Source organism: Mya arenaria, chromosome 3 (assembly GCF_026914265.1).
Source record: "Mya arenaria isolate MELC-2E11 chromosome 3, ASM2691426v1".
In the NCBI taxonomy this organism is placed as follows: Eukaryota; Metazoa; Mollusca; class Bivalvia; order Myida; family Myidae; genus Mya; species Mya arenaria.
Window position 1 is genome coordinate 44876195 of NC_069124.1, and position 27473 is coordinate 44903667.

Genomic DNA, 27473 nt, shown 5'->3' on the forward strand with positions numbered 1-27473 from the left:
TGTCCTTGTTTGCTAAACAAGAGCAGAATATATATGTTTTCACAGGCGTGCGGACTATTGGTGCTTATCCTGTTGGCAACAATGATATATTATTTGCAATGTGTTATTTAGAGTGTTGCTGGAACACGGCTCATGTTTTTATTTGCTAATCATGAACGGAATATACAATTTGTTGAAGCCGTGTGGACTATTGGTACTAATGCTCCTGGCAACAGTGATATATAACCTAGGCTCCAGAGGTAACTGTAATATAATGTAAAATGTAAAACACGTGAAAGGTAAAATAATGAGATTTCGTTAATACGTTTTTTCATTTTTTTTTATATTTAGTTTCGAATTTCTATTACTGTTATACTATCTGTACAGTAAATAAAGTCATTTCGCTACATGTTCTTTACCCTCGTGCAAATGTTGCATCAGTAAAATCGACTCAACAACTTTAAAAATATTGATTTTTTTTAAATATGCACTTTGCACTGTATATTATACTGATATATTTTTTATATTAATTTTCAATATTTTTTCACATAATCGGTATTGTAATTTTTAGTAAGGAATTATAAGATTTTTTTGATTTTTAAAAAAAATGATTGAGTTTGAAGATCCGGTGCCAGTGAGGAGAAGTACTTTAATAGAATACCCCAAAATGCATCATTTTGGTCTAGAATATTTAAATTTTTCTTGAGGGAATATCCCAAACCCCACTGCCAACAATTCCATACAAATAGAACTTGGTTTTGAGGCGGCGTAGCCCCCTCTTACGTCGAATTCTGGATCCGCCCCTGCTAATTGTTGAAGCTAAACTTGGTAGGGTCTAATTGAACAATCAGTGATAAAATATATCTATTTTCAAAGATATAAAGTCACGGAACTGTCATTGCCATGGCGTCGTTGTCATTATATAGTTGTTATTATTTTTAAATGGTTTTGTTTGGACGACGTCCTTTTCAAAAATATGTAGGAAGGATTTTTTTGATTTTTTATTAGGCTTTATTTAAGAACGTTTATTCGTCAATGTAGAACGGTGTAAAAGGAATCTTCTGTATAAAGCTTTAAATGGTTTAAAATTATTATTAAATTCACACACTTAAAACATATATATATATTTTTTATTTGTTTACCAACTGACTATGAAAATGATAGGGTCGGTGCCTATTGCGTAGGTAAGGTCGGGTAACCCGAACCAAATAAAAAAAAATAGACTTAAGTATCATGAAACCTTTCCTTCCTTGTGAAGGATATTTCATTTTTCCCAAAATTGTAAAAAATATCTGCCTGTTCCCCGGACAGGCATGTTTGAGGTTTTTGCCTGCCCGAAAAAAAATATTTGCCTGCTCGAACAATTATGTCATTAAATAGTATATAAAAAAAGTAAAAACAATGAATGTCAACTTGTTTTAATGCTTTCCTGAAAAAAAATCACAATAAAAACATAGGTACACTATTTGGACGTCAAGTAAATATAAACACACTTAATTTCTCAAAAAAATATTTCAACACCGCCGCCATTTAGGTGATTTGCGTTTTTTCGGTCTGCCGGTAGTTCCACTAACCGACGCCTTTTTAACCGAAGCCGAAACATTATATATTGAGTGTTGACGATTTTGATTGTGCCTTGTTGCAAACCAAGAACCAATCATAACAGCGGTTATAAAATGCCGTTATGCATGCGTCTCATAAACTCGTTTATCCCCGGCAATCAATCATGGTTCCATATCGGAAATGGCCGACTTTTGGCGATGTTAAGTGACGTCAAATATCAAGATGGGATCGATTAACTACCGCTTAAGCAAATAATCAGCGAAAAAAGTCTTACAGACATTTCCCTTTTAGGTACCGTATTGCTATTTAGTCGTCTCAAAATATGTTGGTCATCCGGACCGTCATTTACGAAAGAGCTGCCGGACCCGTACACAATTTGCAGCGGACCGGCACATATCGTGAAGACAGTAATATTATATTAATATATTTTAAAAATGGTTAGGTTATAAACTGTATATGAGCTACATTTATTTTAGATTAGTTTCTTTTATACTGACATAATGGTACGTTATGATTAAATGTCAAGTGCCCGGATTTAGTCCCGGATGCACTCTCTAGACTTCAGATTGAGAAAGATACTTATTCAGAGACAGAAGCATTCATGACACTTAAATCATATCAACGAATCGCGAAGTTTGAACGCCTTATCACAATACATTGCTAATTTCATTATGAGTATTTTATTACTTCTTTGCATCAATAGAATGTATTTCATCAAACTAATGTGAGTATGTACCTATCTCGTATTTCATTATGCGAAGAAAGCGTAATTTAGCCAGAACATTTATTTTGTATTTTTTATAAGGCTGAAATACGCTGATTGTCCAAAACTAGTTTTAATGTCACGGTATACATCTAGAGCAGATGATGAATCTAACTAGATCTCCAATTACTGATATGTATATAAATATCTCGAAATCTACTCCGAAGAACAGGCACAAAACATTCCATTTACACAGAACCAGGATATAGCCATTCTTCATTGAGACCAGATGATTGAAGAATCTCACGAACTCTTGCTACCTAGTTCGTGGTGGAGACGTTTTTGTCTACATTATTAATTTGATCAAGTTATAAAGCATTTAAAATACAATTTTCTTGCTTTACTGAGTGGAGCTTTAAAAAGTATTTCACCATTTTTATATGGCGTTCTATATACAATGAGAATCTAGTAAGGATGCAAACGAATGGCAAAATTGATATTCGAATATTCGGTATTTTTTTTCGATCGAATATTCGATTACCAAAATAAATCTTTAGAAGTTGTAGTAAACTATTATTGTTTTCGCTAGAAATAGCCGGGGCATTTTAACCCTGCTTGTCGTAACCAGTAAGCACGGCGGTCCTCTACTTTTCCCCAAATGAGCCTCTGAAAGAAATTCATTATAAACGAACAAAAACGACTCAATTTTTTTTTTTAATCAATTGAATTTAGATGGGTTCCTGGTCCATGGCGTCATGCGCCAACTGAGGGTCTTTCCTTAGGAAGAGTAGCCTCGTTCTGGAAATGGCCTCTTCTAAATATAACTATGGAGAACCAAACCAACTCGGGAACTAGTAAATTGAAACGAAAACATATGTGGATTTTGACTCTTCTATTGTGCATCAAAAGAGGAAAGATTTTCTCAAATGCAATACTATACAGGTTCATGTCAAAGCATGAACATTATATAAAAACATTGAAAACAGTTCATCGCACATACATGTAATAACATTATTGTAGCACATGCAATTCATATCCTCACGGCGATTTGAGCAGTGCTGCACAGCTTAATTTGCAGCCAAGACAACACATTGGTTATTGCCAAAATCATTTAAATTTACCGAAAATAATTGATTTTTTTTATGTCACTTGTCTAGCCAGTTATGGTAAAATTACGGGGATTTTTTTATAGTACACGACGCTATCTCCCTAAATGACAAATGACGCGTGTTTAGTGTATTGCCATCACATTCACACCTCTGGCCAAGCGTTGTAAAACAAGCCGAACAAACTTTATACACAATTATAGAGTTGTAGGCATTTAAGATTAATATTATCTTTATTCAACAACAAACAATCGAATATTTGAATACCGATCATGAAATTCGGATACCAAACGTTTATTCGAATATTCGTTTGCATTCTTGGAATTAACCCAACTCTCCATACAAGGCCCAAGTGTTAATGGATTGTTTAACATTTCAAACCAATTTGCAAAATTTCTTATGCACTCTCGCTGAGATCTCCAAATTCATAACACATAGGAGTCGAAGAGGTTAAACATGATATTAATTGGAACTTTAATATTACGAACCAGCCCCAAAAGTGAATGCAGTGATTTTGATTTTAACCCATTTCCTGTAAGGGTTTTTGCAGTTTGAATAAATGAACATCCACTAGTAAATAAAACACCTAGATAATTCAAAGAATTAACCATTTTTACTTCCTGATTATTATAAAACAATCTATCATTATAACCCAACCCACCACATTTCTTAAACACCATACCCTTAGTTTTATCAATGTTCACCGTGAGGTTCCATTTACGACAATATGAACATGACCTATTTAAAGAGTTCTGCACACCATTTTTTGTCTCTGAAACAATAACAGCATCATCTGCTTATAGCAGTAGATATTGTAATATCCCCAAATTTTCAACGAATCTTCATTTTTCGTAAATGATGTACATGTTTGTGTTTTTAATGTGTACCAAAGTTGTTTCTTTTGTAATATGTTATGACAGCATCCATATTTTACTTTAAAGTTTTAACCACAGTTTAAAACATAAATATAACTCACTTTTTTAAGCCACGATTTATATGTACCCCTTTTTTCGAATAATTATTAAAGAGCAAGTTGTTCTGTATGGGGGCAGCAATCTTGAATGAGCTTCTTCCGCTTTGCATTCTGGGAAATCTCCCTAGCAACTGTCAAGATGCTGACATAATATTGCCGATTTTTGAGGTTTCGATTGTAATTTCTCTCTTTTTAGCATTTCGATTTTTGTGCCTTTGTGGCAGTCATGTCAATTAGACTTTCCTCTATTCATACACAACATTGTCGAACCCATTCCATTCATTATAATAATGTCTGCACTGTTTGAATTGAAACAGTAGTAAACGTTCTATTTTTACGGAAACTCACGAAGGAACACTTTTTCACCGAATGAACAAATGTTTATGTTCCATCGGCTCTAGTATATAAGCTTGAGCTTGCAGACGATCAAGGACTCTGGCAGCCATTCTCACAGCGACAAGCTGAATTTTCATTTTGAAGTAAATTTTTGTTATATTTATCTAAATTCATAGCAGAAATACAATATAAGTAAGAATTAAGTATAGACGTCATTGGTTAAATTCTTTATAATCAATTTCAATAGAATTAAAGTATAATTACTTTTAGAATATTTTACTTAAAGATTGGGTGAGAATGAGAGAGAGAGAATTTCCTATTTAAATTCTGGAAATACAACATTAATGCTCTAATATATTGAGAGTAAATCATATGAATATTCTTATTCTTGATATTTGCACATAGTTTAACGAATACACGTTTAGAAGAGTTGTTAGGAAGTTAACAAATAAATAGTTACCATGTAATCCTTTGTTTTATTATTACTTACTTAGGAAAATTATGAGATTAAGCACATTTTAGCTTCTTTAAATATTTTTCCAGAGTCCATTTTATTTAATTTTTATAGTTAAGATAGAACTTTCACAAGACTCTGTGAAGTTATTAAATGACTGAATGTAGCTATTGAAAGCTAAAGCGAAGCTTTCCAACATCAAGGCTATTCTTGGGTAAGGGTGAGAGAACCCACATGTGCACATATATAACTAGTACTCAGAAGTTCATTGAGTACTAGCTTGTCAAATGGTCATCATTTAGCTGTAAATGGGCAGGAGAATCTATACAGCGAGCATAACTCGAAAAAGTGCCCACTGGGGCACGTTATCAGCCAGTATATTGCATAGACGGAATTATTCTGAAAGGTCAAATATGTGTATAAAAAGCACTCGGTAGTTCGTACTCCATTGTAAACATATGTGGATAATACCCACTCGGTGGTATTCCTAGGTTGCGAGTGGAAAGGTCTACATAATATCGGAACGCTACAATATATTTAATTTGGTCAACAGTAATACCGACATTAATATTTTCTTGCAAATGCATTTTAATAAAAGTGTGAAAAATATCGGAGAGGTTATCTCTCCTTAATACAAGCCAAGGTTACTATTGGAAAAAATCTTACAATGTTCCCTAGTGCTGTACACTTCGCTATATATACATCGAACTGGGACAAAATTTCACAGTCGGTTCCCAATTCTACGAACTTATACCAAAGCCTGCTTCTACCAATGCAATCGTAAGCTTTTTTATAATCAATAAAACAGCAAAATTGCTTCTTTTTGATTTCAAACTGTGTTTGGATCAACGATTGCAAAAGAAAGACATGATCAACAGTGCTATACTATTTTTTAAATTCAAACTGAGCATCTGTTAAAATACTATTTTTATCAGCCCACAATTTCAGGCTTTATTAAGCAAGATAGTAAATATTTTTGAAAAACAGCTAGTAAGAGTTATCCCTCTGTAATTGTTAGGGTCTGATTGATTTCCCTTTTTATAGATTTGAATAACAACACCAGTTGCCCTAGAACCTAACTCCTTGATTGCTTTCCCAATTTCATCATCTGAAATAGGCACATCTAATGACTCGAAAGTAGAGTTATGGTCTAAACTAGAATCAAATTCCTCAATAAAATCATTATATGCTTCCTCACCTCGGAAATCACCACCTGACATGAGATTACTAAGGAAAGTTTAAATTCCTCATTAACAATTGTATCACCATTATTTGATTTTTTCCCATTTTTAAATACTTTCCAAAACACTCCCTCTCCGGGGTTTTCCTTCTTAAATCGTTCATTTTTTGACTTCGTGCAGAGTTGTATGATGTTTTTACCTCCGACACTGATACTTATAATCTGATCTGTTTTGGCACATACAGCACATACAGCAAAGCTCTATCAGTATCAGAAAATGTAAGGTTAAATTGTCATACAACGTTTTTATACACGTCATATTTGCGTTTTCATTCAGCATCAGACCAATCCCGTTTAACCTTTCCATTTTGGAAATGGATTACGTATAAGATTTATTCCATTTCTAATATTATCTATAAAATACACAATAAGGCATCAACTTGACCGTTTGTCTCTTCGATGTTGGTATTTACGGTAAGAATGAATAGGGTTAGAATATCCTTTCATGTCAATATTCAAGTTCTTATTTGTCCATGACACATTCAGTCATATTATGTCATTCTCACAGATGAGATCAACAAAATCTTTCGACGATTTTTTTCTGCAGAGTAAGTCCTTCTACGTTCCAGGAAAGGCACTTGAGAACATTCTCACACAATTACTGGTGGCCGCGGTAGAGATGGTTGTTGATAAAGTGTGTGTATCGACCTTGATAAACTCTTTTTTGCCGTGCTTCTGGGCCTGGAGCATGTTGGGAATTAGCGTCCGACGCTGTTCCACGACCTGCTTAGTAAACCGTTCAGAGATCCCGTACTGTGTCTCCTTCAGTTCCTTCGCCGCCCGACAAACTCTCTCACGATCAAGGAAATCGGAGAACTTGACCACAAACGGCCTAGTCTTGTCGCCTTAGTAGGGGTATTTCCATTGCGCTCTCTGCATACGTATTAGTAGCATTGTGTATTTTAAGCTTATCCTGAATAAACTCCAGCATCTTTTGCTCGTAGTTTTCATCTTTTTCCTATGTAATTTGGTGGATCAATAATTGGTCACACGTACTGCAGCATTTAAGATCTAATATCTCAGAATTCAGCGTAGTCTCTGTAACCCTATGTTCATCTTCAAATTTCTTCATTTTTGGGGAAAGCTGTTCAGTTCTTTATGTTGTTTAATTATTTCACGACTCCGCTTGATGTCACGCGCCTTGCTCTCGATGTCACTGATCTTTGTATCAATACTTTGCATTCGGGTATTTATGTTGTTTACACTAGACTATATAGAATCTAGGCGATCAAGTTTACTATCCATAGTATCTAATCGCTTAATTAACATATTATCAAAGTCGTTGTTCACAGAACGTTGTTAATTGGGCTTTGCCTGTCCGCTCTGTGTTGGCCCAGTGGTCAGCGATCACCAGACCGGGTATGAACTAGCGGCCATCTTCATATTTTTAGGGTACATGTAACCCGGGCTGCAATACTGTGACTGTGGGGTCTGCACTAGTTGCTTTTTGTAAGATGAATATTACTACTCTGACCTTTGTTATTGCCTTAATCATTGCACATGGCCATTGCTTGTTTTGGTTTTAGTTCCCGCCTTTAACTTTTAGTTTTTTGTCGTTGTTCCCCTGGCCGAGCTTTTGATTTTTTTCGTTTTCTTGTCATTGAAAGTGATTGATAAATCCATCGAGTTATACTATAGCTAATTCAAATAAATATATCCTTCATAAAACAATACAAAATCCATTTTTTCTTTCACTGCTCGAATATTCCAACCGCCATTTTACACGCATAAACGGCTGGACGAATTTCCTAGCTAGGATGGCTAACCGTCACAGTGGGGATGATTTCTGTTCCGTGGATAAAGGCCACCTTACTTTAAGCTGTCGCAATATAATAATTTTCTTTGCTAGTCACTCCTGCTGGAATCCCGACCTAGAGGCTGAAGTCCATTGTCGTTCCCCATCTTTGGTCGTTCTGTGTGGCTCAGTCCTGTGAAATAGAATCACCTTGGTATCATTTCGAATAAGCGACGTCCTCGTGGCCCAAGGGCTGGACTCGCGTGAAGCTACCTGGTTCATTTCTTCAAGAGCGATGTGGCTAAGCTCTGTATTATTGATGATTATGTTCTTTTTACTCACAAGAACAATTGTGTCCTAGATGAGAATGTCCCAGTGATATGCCTGGACATCCACGTTAAACACAAGACACGATCGACGTGTGCTGATACCAGGTCCATCTGCTCTTGTTGAAAATAATAGGGTAAACGACTTGCTGGTTGGGGACGAAGGCCTTGAAACAGCTCTAATTGACAATGCTTCACAGGACAGTTTTTTCCCTTGTATGTGTCACGACGGGCATAACGGGTCCGTTGCAACACCTTGGTCTAGGATGATCAAAACCGAGTACTAATTTTCCCTTGTGTCGCGTGTTCCGGGGACTTCGTCATTCCTTGTTGAAAACTGGAGCTTATGGTCTTTGCGGTTCAGCCACTTGTTTTGAGCTCTCATCATCTGATTTTATCGCTTGATCTTCTGATGCCAGGCCTCCCTGTGGTTTCTTTACTCCTACATCAGACTTTAGAGTTGTTTGTCCCTGTTCAGCAGATTTTACTTGTTCTTGCGGCTCAGCATATTTTGAGGGGGGTGGGGGAGGGCAAGGGTGTGCAAATAGATGAGGTTTTTTTTCTTGTGTACACGGTGTCAATAGTTGAAAATCTCGAAAGTCATTGACGACTCCACCCTTGATGAGGCAGCCAACCTCCATTGCTTCTTCCATCTGGCTCCATGTTGAGGTGACCTGAGCTCAATTTTCTGGTTTGAAGTGGCGAGAACTCACTTTTTGTTGGATAATAGGCCACTATCTGAATGCATTACAGCATCTTCGGCTCGCAGTTCGCGCATATACATGCCCTTCTTCTGTTTCTTGGCAATTCGGTAGTACTCTTTACAGCACTCCTTAACCCTATTCATGAAATACTCTGGCTTGAAGAGGGTCCGGGTCAAATCTCGAGCATAAGGCAATAATCTTTCCGCTTTAAATTCTTCTTGAACTGTTTTTAAAACTTTCTCCTACTCACTCATATCAGCAGTCATATGCCTGGAGAATACTTCTCTTAGGCAATCAATGGAGCTGTCGGAGCCAGACATCTAAAAAAAGGATGATTTTAATACTAATTCAATACAAACCCTGACAGAGGTACCCTCACATTTAAGGCAACTATATTTGTCAATTAAATCAGCTTCCTCCTCGGGGATGTTCACACACGCTTCGTAAAATCACTCCAAACTAAAGTCACATTGTATCATGGAACCGAAGTTTTGGCTCTATATAGGGATATTACTGTTCTACGTCTAGTTCCTCCACTAGCTGCTGTGGTGCTTCTTAAAGATTGCCTTATACCCTAATAGCCCAGGCCGGAGGCGATCTGCTACAGTACTTTTAAATCCGATCAAAATTGGCAGTCACGTAGTTTCGTTGCATACTTACATTTTACAAATTTGGCGTAATTCTTCGAGTTACTACTCCTGGGCCATTCCATGGCGAGGTGAGTTTCTTGCTCTGACAACATTATCATATCTCCAACATCATACTGTCGAGTGTACAGTTTGAGATCTTAGTCTCTCTGCATAACCTCAATGAGAGTCTTACATGCTGCCTCATGCGACACTATTCCAACTGTTTCATATAAGAGTCCTCATGACTCACATCAGAATGATCCCATGGAAACACTAGGTCAACTTGGCTTCACTGTTCTCTACCCACGTCATCCGATTCGGAGTATAGCCCTTATGACGGTTCACAGAAGCCCGTAATGCACCTGCAATATGTGGCACAAGAAGATCCCACATCCCATGGTGGCGTTAAACGACACACCAATGCGTCCATTAATGTCCGGTTGTATCTCTCTACTTGACCATTAGCTGATGGCCAATACGGGGTTGTTCTGGACAATTTACTTTCAAAGTTTGTTCCGCGATCAGAAAGTATCGGGAATGGACACCCAAATCTACTGAAAATTTTCTTCTGCCGTCATACATGGAAGTGTAATACATTACACCCACTTGGTAAAGTGGTCCATTATCGATAATATGAACTTATTTCCACAAGGAGTCTTTGTTAGTGAAACCAATGTGGATCTCTTACGTTAGTGCTCCTGCATGTTACTGAATCATTTCATGCTTTAGTCTGCGTGTACTTTTCTTGTATCGATTACACTGATCACACGACGAAACAAATACTTTGACATCTCTGGATATTCCTCTTCAAGCATACTTCCTCTTTATATTAGCCAACGTTCAATCTATACACCGGTGACCAGATGCTGGAATATCTTGACTTAAGCACAGACTATCTGGCTGAAATCTTTTCGGCACAAGTTATTTAAGTCCTTTCTCCTTCGGAACATCCCACCAGAGTATATCATCTTTCTTTACAACACAATTGTTGTTGATCCAAAAGTATTTCCCTTCTGGGCTCAACAAGTAGAGTTCCCCATTGGTTGGAATTTCCCAATTTGTTGACCATGACTGAAACGGGATTAAATCAGTATCTACCGATTGTTCTCTGATGAGCACATCCCATACATGCAAGTCATCAGGATTATTTTCATTAACAGACACCTTTATTTGAGCAACTAGAACTACACAGAAAAAAAAACGATTTACTCATAGGTTCTCTTGCTATATCACATAAATCCACCAATTAAAGATGATTGAAACCTTTTGCCGATTGATACCACATAATCCACTTCATCAGAGAACTAATGCCAGTTATTATGACACTTAGTGAACCTACGACAACCGGCGTTGTGCCTTTGTGCCGTTAGCATTGACAAGGTATCTGCATTACCATGTTTCTTATCAGGACGATGAACCATCCTCATCTGATAATGACTAAGCCTTTCTAGCCACCGTGCCAGATGTCCCTGTGATTCTTTAAAATTCATTAGCCATGTCAAACTACTGTGTTCAGTACGGACCGTGAATGGCCGACCCAGGAAGTAGTGACGGTAATGACGTCTGAATCGTATAGCCAATAGCTCTTTCCTAGTTGTGCACAAAATTCCTGTTCCGGGGACAAGCTGAATGATGCAAATGAAATCACTGATCCTTTACCATCTTGAATCTGGCGTAGCGCTGCCCAGACCGCTCTGTCTGAAGTATCAGTGTCAATGACATATGAATCTTTGCTGTTTGTCAGCGCGAGCACTGGAGATGACGTCATCATCTGTTTCAGCTGTTGAAATGCCTCGTCTTGCTCCATTTTCCATGCATATTCACGCTTCCCTGTTATGGCATACAACGGAACAGCTACTTAAGCAAAGTTTCGTATGAAAGTTAGGTGGTAACTCACAAGTCCTATAAATTGCTCCACTTATCTAGTACACGCGGGCCTTTTCATCAGTTGCACTACATAAATGTCTGCTTCTCCACCCTCATACCACCAGGGCCAACTAAGCGACCTAAAATACTATTTTTGGCTGAAACAAAGAAAATTTGAAGGCTGTTTTCTTACATTCATCTGGCTCAGTCTGCTCCTCTGAAAGGTTTAAAAACCAAATATTTCTGGCCAGATCATCCATGCAGTCGTCCACTGGAAGTAAAGGGTAGACATGTTTGGTAGTCACATTATTTAATGCACTATTGTCTACAAGCCAAGTAACCCAACCATCTTTCTTTTGGACTGAAGGAGAAGCTTAAGGGTTGAATTACTTTGCCGTTTAACATTTTATTTTTGTGCTCCTCTTCAGCAGTGAACCTTATTGGAGAGCGTCTTACATTGCGTTGACTGGACGTTCCGTCTCAGTATCAAATTCATGCTGAACAGCTGTGAGATTTCCAAGATCAAACTCATTCAGAGCAAATACATCTCCAAACTCTATCAGTAAACACTTCACCTGCTGTTGTTGTTGGCTGTCTAAATATTTACTGAATCGATGATATAAATCTGTAAGTGCCGCCGGTAGTATACACTGACTGTCACTCATTTCTTCTGTTGTTCCAACAGGTTTCAATAAATCAACTTAAGTGGCCAAATTAATGGATAGTCCAACGTTCACAGTTATGTGTGTATCTTGCCGGTTCATAACACAAACACGGGTATTGGTGTCGATTGCATAGAGTGTTCTATGTACAACCACTGGAACATCTTTTTCAGGCGCAACCATGTAAGTATGCAGATCTGTAGTCACCTGGCATTCAATAAACATTGCAGTATTGGGTGGTATAGTAGTCGCCTTTGAAACAGTTACATCACTTTTCGGCACCAGCATTTGTGAACATGGAGACACGTTCATTATTGAATCTCATTATCTTGTGTGGGATATCAACCGCATGTAAAAGAGATTTATAAAAAAAATTGACAGATCTGTATCATCTGTTTGCTGACCATATACTTGGTCAAGTGTGTGTTCGGCTTATTTTCAACGCTACTTTTATTGAGCGCAATGCATTCATCAGGCCTCTCAAACACCTTGCAATCTTTATCTATGAGGGCATCGCGTCCACCAATCTCTTTCCAATGGTTGTCTATGAGGTTGTGTCTCCATCAGGTCTCTCAGCTTCATTATTGGCCAACTCTACTGTTTTTTCCATCATAATAAATCTCACCTACTCCACCCACATCATTGGCCGGATTTTCCCCCTAGGTCGGGATGAGGCCTCCTTTCTCGACTCCTGTATGTTTAACTATTCTTAAAAAGATACTGCTTTCACCACTTTCGGTCTGGCGTCTCTTTTCCTTTCAGGGGCTTCATGTGGGAAATTTCTGATGAAATCAGAGTGATCTTCACTTTTACATCTAAAACACTTTTTGTCATTATTTGGAGATGGGGACCGGCGCCTTGATGCCTAACTTATTCGGACAAGTTTATCCATAACACGTTTCACGTTATGTCCCTGTTCACTGACGGCACTTTCATTGTGTATCATTCGTCTTTCAAGACACTCTTTTTGGGTCTTAGATTCCACATCACTTATGACATTTTCATGAAATGAAATTCTCTTTTCGAGGTATTCTATGCTTTGTTTCCCCTCTCTTCCTTTTTCATAGACGTTTGGACCATTTTCGGTACGGAAAACGACTCCCTAGGAGGCAAAGTTGTTCCTGACGGACGGAATGTTCTGATAGCAAAGATCTTGAATATCTTCCTCATCCAAAGCCACTTACCTAATTTCGTTCCGGAAACGACAATGAATTGCATGATGTGCATGGACCGCGCACCTTATTTTATCCATAGAGCGCGAACGTTGGTTTGCCAGCCTTTCACCTGCTTCACGATCGGAATATCCCAAACAAAACCGAATAATGTACATGTACGGTTCAGGGAGTTCACGAAATGCTTTTGGGCTAAACTCAAAAATCTTTCCGCCCAATCATCTTATAATTTCTATGCAAGCATTGAGAAACTTTAGGCCAGCATGAGGACTTGTCGAACAGTTTATAAATATCAATATTTAATTACCTTTATGACTATTACCCACTCGAAAAATAAACGTACTTCTCAAGATCATGCGGTTCCTGCATAATATATAATGCAATTTGAAAACTATATATAAGAAACAATCTTATGGTTTAAAGGTCCATGATACTGGCTAGATTTAATGTTTAATGTAAACGATCTTGTAAAACTGCTTGGTGGCTGAAATTGAAGTCACAATTGTTACATTGTAATTGCAATCTTTCCAATAAGACTTTGGAAGTTCAGGAATTATTTGAAAAAAATAACTACTTCAAAAATAAGAAAATGATGATGATGATGATGATGATGATGATCATCATCATCATCATCATCATCTTGTTTGTTTTTCTTCATTTTAAAATACAGAATACTTTTTCAATCAGCACAATTTCTTTTTGAAAGACCTAGCATTGACTCAAAGTGATAATAAGTAATAGATAACACAGTATATATGTGATTGAAAGCTTATTGTTTCTTGGTGTTGCGTCTAGATCAATGTCCCGGCAATTGGTCAAGTTTTCCCCAAAGATTGGAGATCTGTATAATCGTTTCTGACACTTTTGTCACCGTTTGATTTTATCAGCTTATTGGGTTAAATTGGAGCTGTTTTTTCACGTTGAAACATAAAATTAAATGTTAACTGAACACATGTGCTTCATTTATCAAATGCCATGGCAGAGTTTCCACAGTTTGTTTAATATTCACACTCTCGCGCACATTGGTCGTAAATCGGACCAGGAAGCACAATTTGGTATGCACATAGCTGATATTTTTACCTTCTTGAAAATAGTTTTTATAAGTTAACTTGTCATACTTCACAAATACAGCTGCTCAGTTTTTCCTACCTTGTCTTCCTGATTTAGTACGAGTGGTTTCATCATTGTTGTCATTATTATCATTTATCTTTGTTGTTATTGATGTTGCACTACAGAAAAAGTCAACTGTTGTGATGTCATTGTACTTTGTGGGATAATATCTGGTGTTTGCGATGATGAACCATTATATGATGGTCTCAATCAGGTAATTATTGTCCAGGAATGTTCGAACTGGGTGAGTTTGTAGCATATGGTTGAGATGTGTATGCACTGAAGTCTATAACTTGAAATCGCCTTGCCTTAGACTTGAGCACCTGTCTTTGATTTTTGGTGTTCAAGCTTTTCGCTATTGTATGATCCGGAAGTGTCAACCATGAGTTTGCAAGGGATTCCATATGTTGCAAAGATTATCATTTCGTATTGTGTATGACAGTATTTGATTAGAGATTCGTTAGACGGCCAATTTCAAACAATCTCGATTATGCGTCTACTACGACAATGTAGTCTTTCTTAATCCAATGAAATATGTCAGTAGCAAGGGTTCTCAAGGTCGGTCGGGAACAGTGCTTGAAAGCATAGGCGAGTCGGCTGCTGATTTAAGTAGAATTAAGATTCTTAATTTCATTTAAACATGCGAGCTACTGCGCGGCCGTAACGATCTTTGACCAGGCGGGTTCTGAGAGTGCCTTTTATTCAGTTACTCGGCGCGCGCTAAGCAGACTAGTAAATTAATATCAAAATTCCGACGCAACCACTCCCTTATTTAACTCTTTATTTTGTTGTTGCTGTTTTATCATGCTGTTAAGGACGATTATATTCATTCATGCATTCATTCATATGTGTTTTATGATTTACTATTAATGCGTTACGTGTTTGTTATGCTATTTTAAATACTTGTATATCAGTTACTGCCAATTGTCTGATCATCATCATCATCATCATCATCATCATCATCATCATCATCATCATTTTTAACACAAGTTATATCGATTCGATTGTGGTACTCCAATGTAGTAGAGCAATGTGAGTACATGCAGAGATCGAAATCGACATGAATCGATTAATATATTTTCTACCATTTTAGGTTTATCAAAGTTTTCAAGTGTAAGTGTGCTTATGGTGTGATATAGTATGTACTTAGTAAATAAGGGTCTTCACAAGTGTCGACTGAGTGTCACTGCCTACAAAACTGCTTCAGTGATGGTACTTTAATATCGCTTCAGTGTTTAAAGAGCTATTGACAAACCTGGCAATAAACTGTAGAATCAATAGTTTGACCGATGTAAATGGTCATTGAAATATATGAATTTGTAGATTTACTTCATTGTGTGTAAAAGGTAAAGTATTTGGCTATAAAAGTCTTAACAATGGCTGCGGCGATCAGCAATGTGGAAAAAGTAGACTTTATTGGAAACTCGTATATTCCGGGTTAAGAGCTAGCACAACCACCACAACAACACATCCACCGTCATCATCGCTGTTATCTCTCATAGATTTTGTTTCTCAATTGTGTGGAAAAATGCCCATGATTTCATTTTTTTTCTTAAACCTGCACTCTCACAGATTGAACGTTTTGACAACTTTTTTTATTTTTTTGTCTTGGAATGAGCCATTTTTTGCGAAAATCCATGGAAACCAGTTATATAAGACTGCTGACAAAAATTAGATCGCAGATTTTTATATTTAAGTTAAAAAATCTGATCTTTTGTCAGAAATCTTTTATCATTGGTTTGCAGATATTTACCCAAAAACTTGCTCTTTCCAAAACAAAATTTAAAAAAGTTGTAAAAATGGTATCTGTGAGAGTGCAGCCTTAAAGCCTTTTAAACGTTATTAGCTATAAAACATCAAATTTTGAGCGTAAATATGAAAGGAACGCTATCTGACCTTTTGTCAGCAATTTTACATATATTGTTTCCAGACATTTAAGCAAAACTTGACTCATTCTTTGATTATTTTTAATAAGATCTCAAAAGAGACAATCTGTGAGAGTGCAGCGTCCAATTATATTTTCTACATTCTTGTCAAATCATATTTTTTTATCACATATGATCGAGTCTATTTATAGATTCAACGCAATGAAATATGTGCAAATATTTTGCTATAGTTACTTCACCTACATACCGAGTTTTGAAATTAATCACGAGCGCAAAACGCGAGTTGTATAATTTTAAAATATTTCAAGAAAAAAAACCGTTCAATATCTTACTTGCGGATTTATGTTTAAACTTTTTGCTACAGAGCTTGTTTCTGTAGCTTTTCGCATAAATATTGCCTATAAATAAACAATATTGTTATTTAGCATCACGCAAGTAATTGCACGTTAAAGCTCTGCCAACTTATAGTTTCACTACGTTTCCAAGTGTAATCAAAATTGTGATTCAATGAAAATGTTTACGTCAAGGACTTACAACTTTATTAACTAGTTTTCCGAATTATGAATGTATACAACATATATTATAAAACATATGAAGTTTGAACTCTCACTGCGAAAACATAAACTTTGACAAACAACCGAACATTTCCAAAACATCCTTTTATGTCGCTTTTTTAGAACGTTATTGTAAGGGAGCCAAGACATAAGCACAATACACAATCATCTTATAAATCTGATTTATTGTACATGTACAATTTATAATGAGCGTACTGTTATAGTTATATAACTTTAAGTTTCTCTTCCATTGATTCCATGAGAGTCAAAAAGATTAACATAATACGATATATATTAATAAATTACAATTATTTTACGTGCACACTTTAAAAAGAGTTTTTATAAAATATCATGTTTCTCAGCCGCATTTAAAAAAAAGGTTTTGAAGAAATTTAAATGAAACAGCGTGAGATTCTCCTCGTGGCGGGATTTTTATTTATCTTACGCATGCTATTAACTATGATTCATTTTACGATATTTCGTAAATTAATTTTCTATGGTAATAATAAATGCCATATTTTCATTCAAGCCTGTATTACCATTTCTTTCATTCATACGAGGTCGAAACGGCCTGTGACTTATAACCTTGACCATGGACAATTCATTAAAAAAGGATTATTCTAGGAATAAAGGATTTTAATCAGTTATTTAGATCTTTAACACTAATATTCATGTATTATTTTCGAAAATGATGTACATGTATATTTAGATAAGCATTTAACTCGTCTTTCACACATACTTTAGGAGCATAAGCGCTTCAAATTCAATATTGCTTTCCTTTTGATAAAAAAATCTGGCGATAACTGCCCTTTTCTGCAAAAATTGGCCTGTAAAGCTATAGAATAAATTTGCCGGGCCGACATCAGGATATTCCACACCTGACAATACCATATATATATATATATATATATATATATATATATATATATATATATATATATATATATATATATATATATATGCTTTCTAAAGGTACATTTTTAAAAGAACACCACTGTTTGTTTCTTTTAGTATTCTTGAGCCAAATTTTAAAATGAAACTTGTTCAACGTTCTGTACCTTTTGCAAGACCAAAATTAATAATGATTATAAAAAAGCTTTGAGTTCTACTGCAGTTTTAAAGTCGTTTTTACGAATTCTCCGATGATTTTTTTCAACAAAACAATATTTTAAGATACACGCATTGTATAAAAGCGTCCCTTATTCGATTTTGATGTAGTCTACACACTTCCTAGAAATATAAACTTAACTATTGATGTTGTGCACATGTAATGTCAATACGTTTACTGGTGCCACCTGAATCCATAGACAAAAACAATACTAAGCCATGCTCTCCAGTATCACACTACAAGTTTGTAAAATACCTTGGGTGCTGTCGATTTTCCAATACAAATAGGACTGTATTGAGAGAGGGAGAGAGTGAGTAGTGATATCTATGATGCGCAAGAGCTAGTGCGTATGTGATCAGAAATAAAAGAACGCGCAAAACGTTTGTTTATTTTGATATTGTTGGCATTCTAACAAAAACATAATATATTAATATTACAAATATGAAAACTACTTTGTTGATTAAAAAAGTGTTTTTACGGAATACTTTTATACTTATAACTGTGTGTGTAATAGCAATAACACTTTTTAAGAACAGTGTAGGTAAGTAAAATAATAGTACTATATTTATATACTTAATATGAAATATAAATAATTAAATAAGTTTAAATATACGAAATGTTCCCCTAAAGAGGTAAATTAACAAATGCGCAAAAAAATATCTAAAATCATACAAAACGTACATTTCATAATTTCAACTTCATGACCCGCAGAATTTTTAAGTCAACGTCAAATCGTTCACAAGACACAGCCGTTTTAAGGTTTCAAACAACTATTGTTGTAATATTTTTTACTATTAAAAGTTTCTTCCATGGCCGAGAGTGTAAGATAGGTTCATTCCGACCCGAGCGCAGAGTGTTATGCGGAAACGAGGTTTACCAAGGGTCGGGATGAACCTATCTTACACGAGCGGCTATGGTAGATGCTTTTTCTACCACCTCAGTTAAACAAAATTAAGTAAAAATGTAGTTTCTGCTGGAACTCTTTTGTGCTTAGTGAAAAAAGATGCGTATGGATATGCGATAATTCGTGGTTGTCATGGATATGCGCGCAGTAATTCAGATTATGTTAATAGTCAAATCGGTCTTTAAATAGTTCTAAGGAGAGTGAAGCATTATTTCTTAAAAGGTGCGTGAACACTTTTTTATGGTGACATTCGAAGCGAGAAATAATTAATTAGCGTTCTAAATATTGCTACAAGACAAGATTTCTATGATTTCTATGATGCTACAGACAACAGTCTTTTACAATGGAGGTAATTACAATGTGATGACCATTAAAAAGGAGTTCCATACGGGTACTTGTTTTATCTTTGCCCGTGGGCAAGATAAGAATTTCTAGCATGGTTAAATTTTTGGATCTACTTATCTGATGTGGGAGAAAAGTATATCTTTTTGCCTGACCCTTTTTTAAAACAACATACCTCTAAGCTTTGAAATATTATGCCGTTTAGTTTGCACATAAAGCAGGATGAGGTAGCAGATAACATACCGAACTGTCCTTTACTGTCTTGTTCCATTCCTGAACGTACAAGCGTTTCGATTTAAACTATATTTTCTCAAAAATGTTATTGAATATATTTTAAATTTTCAATGTTGAAACAAAAATCCTTTTTTAAATTCATATTTATATATTTTTTTGATTTTATTCACTTTTACAGGGTTTGTCATGGAATCGCCCATAACATTTATTCTTATTATATACCCATCATAAATCCACACGCAATGCATATCGCAAAATACGGTAGTCCTTATTCCACTCCAGTGCAATACGGCCGTATTCTACTCTTGTGACGTCATGTCATAACAAGTATCGTTGAGCGATGTTAAAATGACGTCATAAGAAATAGTGCGTCGTTAAAATGATATTTATTATGAAAACATGGGGATTTTAAGTGATCTAACCAGTAATGTATATAATAAAAGGGTTATTAGTACTGCGTTTTGATCCGGAATGTCGGGGATTTTTGCAGATTTTGATTTCACTCGGCTCGTGCCTTGTGAAATCCAAATCTGCAAAAATCCACTCGAGTCGAAAACAACCTCCTGGATCAAAACGCAGTACTAATAACCCTATTTTATTCGCTCTTTGATATCGGAATATTGGCATACAAAGTGCATGCATATTATTACTTCTACTGCATTTATATTAAATTAAAATTCCTTTATTATATTATGTAAAATAGTGAAAACGAACACCCCGTGTTTTTGCTTGTATGTTTATTCTTCTTCTTCTATATAAAGGTCCTTGTACTAAATTTATAAAAGCTGTTTTTTATAAATCAATTAGAACATTTGTTCTGTTCTATTCATCATATTTTTAAGCAGACAAACATGACATGGACTCGTAAAGAATTATTTTGCATTGGTAATGTTAAAACCAACGATTTCCAACTGTTGTATTATTAGGGATCAATTTCAAACAATTTATTCACAGTATTTAAACCAACGTTCAAGAAAATATCTCTAGGTCAAGAATTTAAGTTGAATATTTAGTGAATGAAACACATTAAATTGAAGAATTTACTGTAAAAATAAACAATATATTAATAAAGACATACGCTTTTAAATCGATCTTATTACCTATTAGAAATCAGTGGCACATCTATAGAGGCACAAGGGCCCATGCCCCCTCCCCTCCAGTTGGCCACCAATTAAAGTTTATTCCAAACTTAAAAAAAATAAACGCTCATATATTTACGGTTATGCATATACATATAGTTTTTATAATAATTAAGTCGACTTTGTATAATGTATAAACGTATTCTCAAACGAGAGCTTAAATGTCATTTCAATAACTCGTTGAAGTTGAAGTTTGAGGGAGCTGAAGGTTGTGCCCCCTCCCCCTCTCCCCAGTAATGAACTCCTGGTCCCGCCTCTGGAAATATAGATTTGGAAAAGCGAGTATAATATATTTGCTTTTATGTGATGGCCGATTTCACCGAAAAAAATCCTTTATTATCAGCCAGCTGCTGTTTATTTTCTACGTCAGAAGAGCAATGTTTATCCTCGCAAAAACGAGCACATATTTTTTTAAAGGTGCACAATATAGGTTGATGCAAAAAAAAGTTTTTATTTTGATGTATTATCATGTTCGACTCATTTGACTTTTATGATAACACACGCTTGAAACAGTAAAACAGATTGCACATAATTTCATTGACCATTGCAGAAAAACTACAATTTCAAAATTATTAGTACACTGAACAAAATTTAAAATTAGTCACACGAGTTTAAAGACAATAACACAAAAACTATTCTATAGCGGACAAGTTTTTTTATCACGATTCCAAGATCGACTCGTCTTACACAAGTACATACAATTTTATTCAATTCATTTGAAAAGTGAATCATCTGCGCTAATTCATTTAATACCACTGTCAGTTTAGAAAATCACAATTTATTTTATATTTCGTATGGCCCTCATTTGCAGCAATCACTGCCCGACCGCGCAACCTCATGGAGTGAATGTATCTTTGGATAGTTTCCTGTAAAATTTCAGTCCAAGCATGCACCGCCATCTGCGCAAGATGTCCGAGATAACCTGGTTGTGGCCCTTGTCTTATGGAGCATATGAGCTCGTCCCAAACATGCTCTATGGGTTTCAAGACCGGATTCCTTGCTGGCCATTGCATTACTCGGATGTTGTTTGATAGCAATTGCTGCGTTGCTCTTGCGGCATGACACGACGCATTGTCTTGAGCAAGTAACATACGCCGATTGGCGGCTATGTGTGGCTTAGTTCACCTCGGCGACGGTAGACCCGCACCCGCCTTACTCTCGTCTCGTCAACAAACAGGACATTCGGGCTACCTGAAATAGAGCATTGAGCATGTGATAAAATGAACACCACATTATGATTCAAAATAAATTTGGAGAAATGACGTTATGGAAAATGTGATAACATACCTGTCTGTGAGATTGACCAGCTGCGAACACTCCAACCGCTCTACTACGCTCTTCTTTGGTCATTCATGTCATTTTTTTATGTTTTTCAGTTCTTAAAATGTGTATTGAACAAGAAATGATCAAGAAAACCATGGATTGCAAGAAAAAAATTCACGCGAAAGGTGCATTATTAGTGCATACGATAGGTTAAGTATAATTCATACATTTAATACCGGATTTTTTTTTCTCAAAAGTTTAAAACTATTTCGATTTATATCTTTTTAGGCTGACTAATTGGAAATTTGTTCAGTGTAGTTGCTAAGTGTTCTCTAGGATATGCCCGTGATCTAAACATGTATAAAATAGAAACTTAATTCATGTCAAATAACACAACCAGTTAAGTTCGCATTTTGTATCACTCCAAACCTAAACTTAGTCAAATAAAAGATTTTACAAGACATATTTTAGATACTGAACATCTTTTACCATTTGCATTAGTTCTAGTCACTTTGATACATTTTCCTATATTTGTTTAAAAGCAACGGTACCCACCCTCCCCCACACACCCAAGATATAAAGAAAAAGGCAGAAAAGAAAAAAATATATATAATTAAAAATATTTTTTTATTTAAATAAAAGAATGCCCGGCATTCTCTTTCAGACAACGTGTGCAGTAAATGCAAACAAATTCAAGCAATCGATTACGAATAACATTTATTGTTTGTGGAATTTTTCTTTGTTGTTTATTTTTTCTTAATTACTTCTTTATAATCCAAACGCTTATAAATTTGACAAACTTCTTATCAAATATATAAAATTGAAGTCTTTTTCGTTTTGTGACACTTAACTTTTGCTGAATATGTATTATACGGATGATTTAAACACATCATTTGATAAAATTACTTTACTCTAAAATGTAAAAAGAAAAGAAAAGAATTATGTCTTTGAATAATAGTGAAGAGCAAGTATTTACCACGGGCTGCTATCAGTAATAAAACGTTATCTTGACGTAGTGCTAACAAGTCGCATTTTATTGCTCGGCATGTCATGTTTAATTAAGTATATTTCAATTGCTTGACTTTATAACACGTCGTAAATTTCAAGAATTGAGAAGCGGAAAGGTTTACCCACATTATTTGAATACACTTTAATTAAGTTACAACGATTGTGAAGAAAGTTATATGAACTTATAGTAAGTCTTGGTGACCACTTACCAAACTTTCATGCGTCCAGGCCAGGAGTCGTATCCCTGGTCGCCTTGTTGAGAAGCGAGAAGCATTCATTATTGAACGATGTAAAAAGCCAAAGAGAATTATTTCGCCGCCCCACCCTCCTCCGCCAGGCCATCGCTCCCAACTGTAAAACACGTATGTGTAACAACAATTGATTGACAAGTAATGCCTTAAACAACCGAGAGAAGCGAAGAATGAGGGAGCAGCCCCGTAAAATGGATGCAGGTTAATGAATATCCATTCGCGAGATATCTTTGCTGTTTTGTACGATGTGTGTCTTCCGTTTAGTGTCTGTTAGGACTTCGTTTTTGGCTTGTCCAGGTAGTTTCCATTGAAATTTAAAAAGAAGCTCGATCAGGCTTTAGGACCAAAAACTGCTTTCCGCGGTTATGCACTTATATTTTGATTATATTATTCTCTATCTTTATACCGAAGTTTCATTTAATACAATCAAGCGTATAAAAAGAAAATAGAGTTTAGTCGGGAATGAACTCACGCTGGTACAGTGAAGAAAAAATAGAAAACCGATATCTTCGCCAATCGGCCAAATGGACTCATACATAACATGTCGGTATACTTTGAAAGCATAACCTGATAATGTATATCAAAAAATCACGCTACAGCCTTTTGCTAAATTGCGTTAACAACGGTTTTTGAAATCGTGGACTTCAAAGACAATATTTGAGCATATATCAACATTTGTTGAAGGGTTCCAATAGCCTAAGGCTCTTTGTTTGCATATATCAGATGGTTATGACATCTTCCGGCATAAGATCCCCGATTATCTGTCTACTTCAGGAACAGTGACGTTCACAAACATACCATATGGAGCCACACAAGAATCTGGTCACAAAGGAACACTGGAAGAATCATCCAGACAGGTGACAAGTATTATTTGCTTAGATCGTGAATATGAAATAAGCATTGTATTATTCGTGATTTTCTTTAAGTTAATGCATACATTGATAAATTTACCATTAACGTTTTCACTTTATTCGGAAGTGTAGTAAGGATAAGTGTGAGGTTGTGCACACAAACTTGTTTAAACACCTAGTAAATTCACATTTTACTGACCGTGTTGTGAAAATTATTTTTCTGTTCAGTGTCATTGACGTTGACCCTGTGCCGTTGAACGGGGTTTATGTTTAAACTTTCGACTACCGGACTTGTTTCTGTAGAGTGTCATATAAATATTATTTCTTTCCAGTGCAGCAGACACACACATAGATTTTGAACTTGGTTTCGTTGCGCTTCATTATTTAACAGAAATTCAGAACTGGAAAGGTTCTTGTAATGTCTATTGTTTTATTAACCCTTAAAAGGCTCAAACAACCACAACACAATACAATATAATGTTTTAAATACTCAAATAATTCAATTATAGCATTTCACGCAAAGCTTATTCGCTGAAGACATATAATAATGGCGATTGCGATTTCATTGGTTTGTTAAGAGCACCTGATATCCACCTTAAACTTTGATTGGTTCGTGAATCTGGCAATGAGACCGCGAAGCAAATTCTTTGCGTGTCGTAACCACGAAACAGTTAACTTAACCAAACCAATGAATGAAATATCCTAGCAAGCCACATAAATACTTTTATCGCCCTTAAATGGAATTTATATCCATTGCATTCATTTTAGGGAGTAGACGACGATATAACAACCAGATATAGCCATGTGGAGAACGTTGTGCAACAGCGATTACAAAAAGTTCGAGATTTTTGTGTTCAAAATATTAAAGTCAATATCTGGGAAAACCTAAAACCCACGGGCCAAGTATGGTCAAGTATGAATCATGACATTCACTATTGTTTAACGCCAAAGATTGGCTGTACATACTGGAAGCAAGTAATGCGCTTTATTGCTGGAGATTATAATACAAATCTAAACATAAGCAAACCAGGAGACATCGACCGCAACTATGTACATTATGGGAATTTGAAATACATTAGGCACGTTGGTTTGGAAAGCGCCATGGCTCGAGGTGAAATGTCAAAGGGTCGTTCATTCATGTTTACAAGAGAACCGTACGGTCGATTATGGTCCGCGTACATTGACAAGTTTCTTCTGCCAGACTTTTGGAGATCGGATGCACATGCTGTTGTTAACCAAATACGTCTAAACGCTACTGATGAGCAAAGATTATGTGCAAATGACGTCACATTTACGGAATTTCTACAATACATAGTGGCGTCCTTCCCCCGAAATTTAAATGAACACTGGCAGCCGGTATATAAAATATGTGATCCCTGTCTAGTGGCCTATGACGTCATTGGCAAACAGGAAACATTCGCCAATGACTCAAACTATATAATGCAGAAAGTCGGGCTAGGAAATTTGATTCCTATGTCAGGTTCAAAATCATCAAGGGCGATCGAAGAAATAACGATGTTGGTCAAATATAACTTTGATTTGGAGCGTGCTATACATAAAGGCTGTTTCGACAAAGAAGATGTTGCAAAGCGACTTTGGAAAGCTTTCCAATACAACGGATATATTCACAGATCAATTGATATTCCTTTCAAAAGTATGCATTCAGACAACTTCACTCAACATCCGACGGAAGTATTTGTAAAACATGCTTTGTGGACATTACAATATCAACACGACCAAACTTTTGATATTAGTAATCAAAAACGCAATATGATGTTAGAAGCGTATAGAAGTGTTCCTGTGGAACTGGTAAAATCTATTCAGGAGGTTTATAAATTTGATTTCGAGTTGTTTGGATATGACAAAAATAGTTTGGATGAAGTATAAAAATATAATGCAGGCCTACTATTAATTGATACAATATATATATCAATATTAGATAAAAAAAATATTTGTTTTCACTTCAGGGCCCAAGTTCTTTATTTCAGCCAGCAAGAAGTCGCCGTTTTCAGTTTTATTTACACTATTACCTTACATTTGACACATTCAATATTTAATTGAAGGTAAAAACATGGAATACAAAAAAACATTTGTTACACAGATCAAATACCAAATGTTCAACCAGTTGTCGGAAATGCCTATTTCTAGTTACATCAGAACTGAATATTAATCGTACGCCATACCGGAAAATAATGTCACGTGATAAAAATAATATCACGTGACATAAAAAAGTGCCTAAGAGGGTATTCAGAATTTCCTTTCCTGGTGTTCGTGCCATATCTATGGCATTAATATTATCAATTTGAGCTGAGAGACAATACATTCAAATATAAAACTGAACAATATGAAACATGTCTGATCTTGATTTTTTTTTACAAAAACAAACATTGCCTATCAAATATTGTTAAATCTAATAAACTTATCCCCAATAAGTTTCAATATTTTAGGATATAAAATATTAAACGGCAACGTATTGGTTCCATTTAAATAAATTAATAATCATAATTTCTAAGAACATTTGAAAAAAAGAGCATTCTTTATTTTTCATGTTTGAAAATATCTTATTGGGGATAAGCGTTTTATTTGTATTTCTTTTGGCATATCATTAAAGTCAACACAATATAGCAGTAAAATTTACTGAAAAAAAAATGATTTCAATTTAAAGAATTAATGGCATGAGTTGGTATTGTTCAATATTGTATTGTGAATAGTATGGATGTGTATCCCCATGGCGATGGGGTGTCGATTACAGAACCAATTTAAATTCCAGGCAGAGATCCTGCATCAATTAATGGTTTGTAGTATTATATTACTGTTGTCACGGAGCACTTGTCAGAATGATTATAATGAAAACAATGCGTTCAAAAAGATTAATGTCTACTTTAAAATATAAAACTGCAACAAAGAAAACAATACCACAATTCACCATGTTGAACGGCCATTTTAGACTTTCACTATCGGTTACATTGAAAAATCCCTAGCCGGCTAGCACTACAGTAAAGTTGGCTGTACACTGTAAAATATAATAAAGTATATTTTGAAACTCATTTACATTGAAATGTGTTACATATTTCATTTCTGTTTGTTTAATGTCTCTTCAATAAAAAAAAATGTTCAGCAATAATTCTCCAACCATGAGTCCTTTTTTCTTTCTTTTACTTGCCTCTATGACAGCATCTATGGTTCTATAATAGCGACCATAGGGTCGGGCCAACCCTTTGGAACCTTATAAAGAAAAACAGAAATTATAAAGGATACTCTTTATATGTAATCATGAAGTTATCATAAATATTTACCCATATTTTTTAGCGATTGTTGCAGCACGAAAAAGCAATTTTACCAGCAGTAGAGAAAAGTACAAAGCAATATTTGGTT

At 35.5% G+C, this 27473-nt stretch overlaps 1 protein-coding gene across 3 annotated transcripts; it reads left to right on the plus strand.

Annotated features, from left to right (window-relative positions):
* On the plus strand, positions 1–27457 carry LOC128229160 (carbohydrate sulfotransferase 11-like). Of its 3 annotated transcripts, none has more exons than XM_052940881.1 (3): positions 1–239; positions 24022–24104; positions 24867–27454. In XM_052940881.1, the coding sequence occupies exons 1-3, from the start codon at positions 152–154 to the stop codon at positions 25983–25985; spliced, it is 1290 nt and encodes a 429-aa protein (XP_052796841.1). In that variant the 5' UTR covers positions 1–151; the 3' UTR covers positions 25986–27454. The 3 variants fall into 3 exon arrangements, with proteins under 3 accessions (XP_052796841.1, XP_052796839.1, XP_052796842.1); XM_052940879.1 differs by lacking the exon at positions 1–239 and adding an exon at positions 18452–18647 and having other exon boundaries at positions 24867–27457; XM_052940882.1 differs by lacking the exon at positions 1–239 and adding an exon at positions 22028–22173 and having other exon boundaries at positions 24867–27456.
* Positions 27458–27473: the final 16 nt, after the last annotated feature.

Coding starts and splice junctions, on each gene's coding strand:
- LOC128229160 (XM_052940879.1), top strand. CDS start 18,548: ATGAAAACTACTTTGTTGATTAAAAAAGTGTTTTTACGGAATACTTTT. Junction 18,648..24,021: donor ACTTTTTAAGAACAGTGTAG/GTAAGTAAAATA, acceptor TGTCTACTTCAG/GAACAGTGACGTTCACAAAC. Junction 24,105..24,866: donor TGGAAGAATCATCCAGACAG/GTGACAAGTATT, acceptor CATTCATTTTAG/GGAGTAGACGACGATATAAC.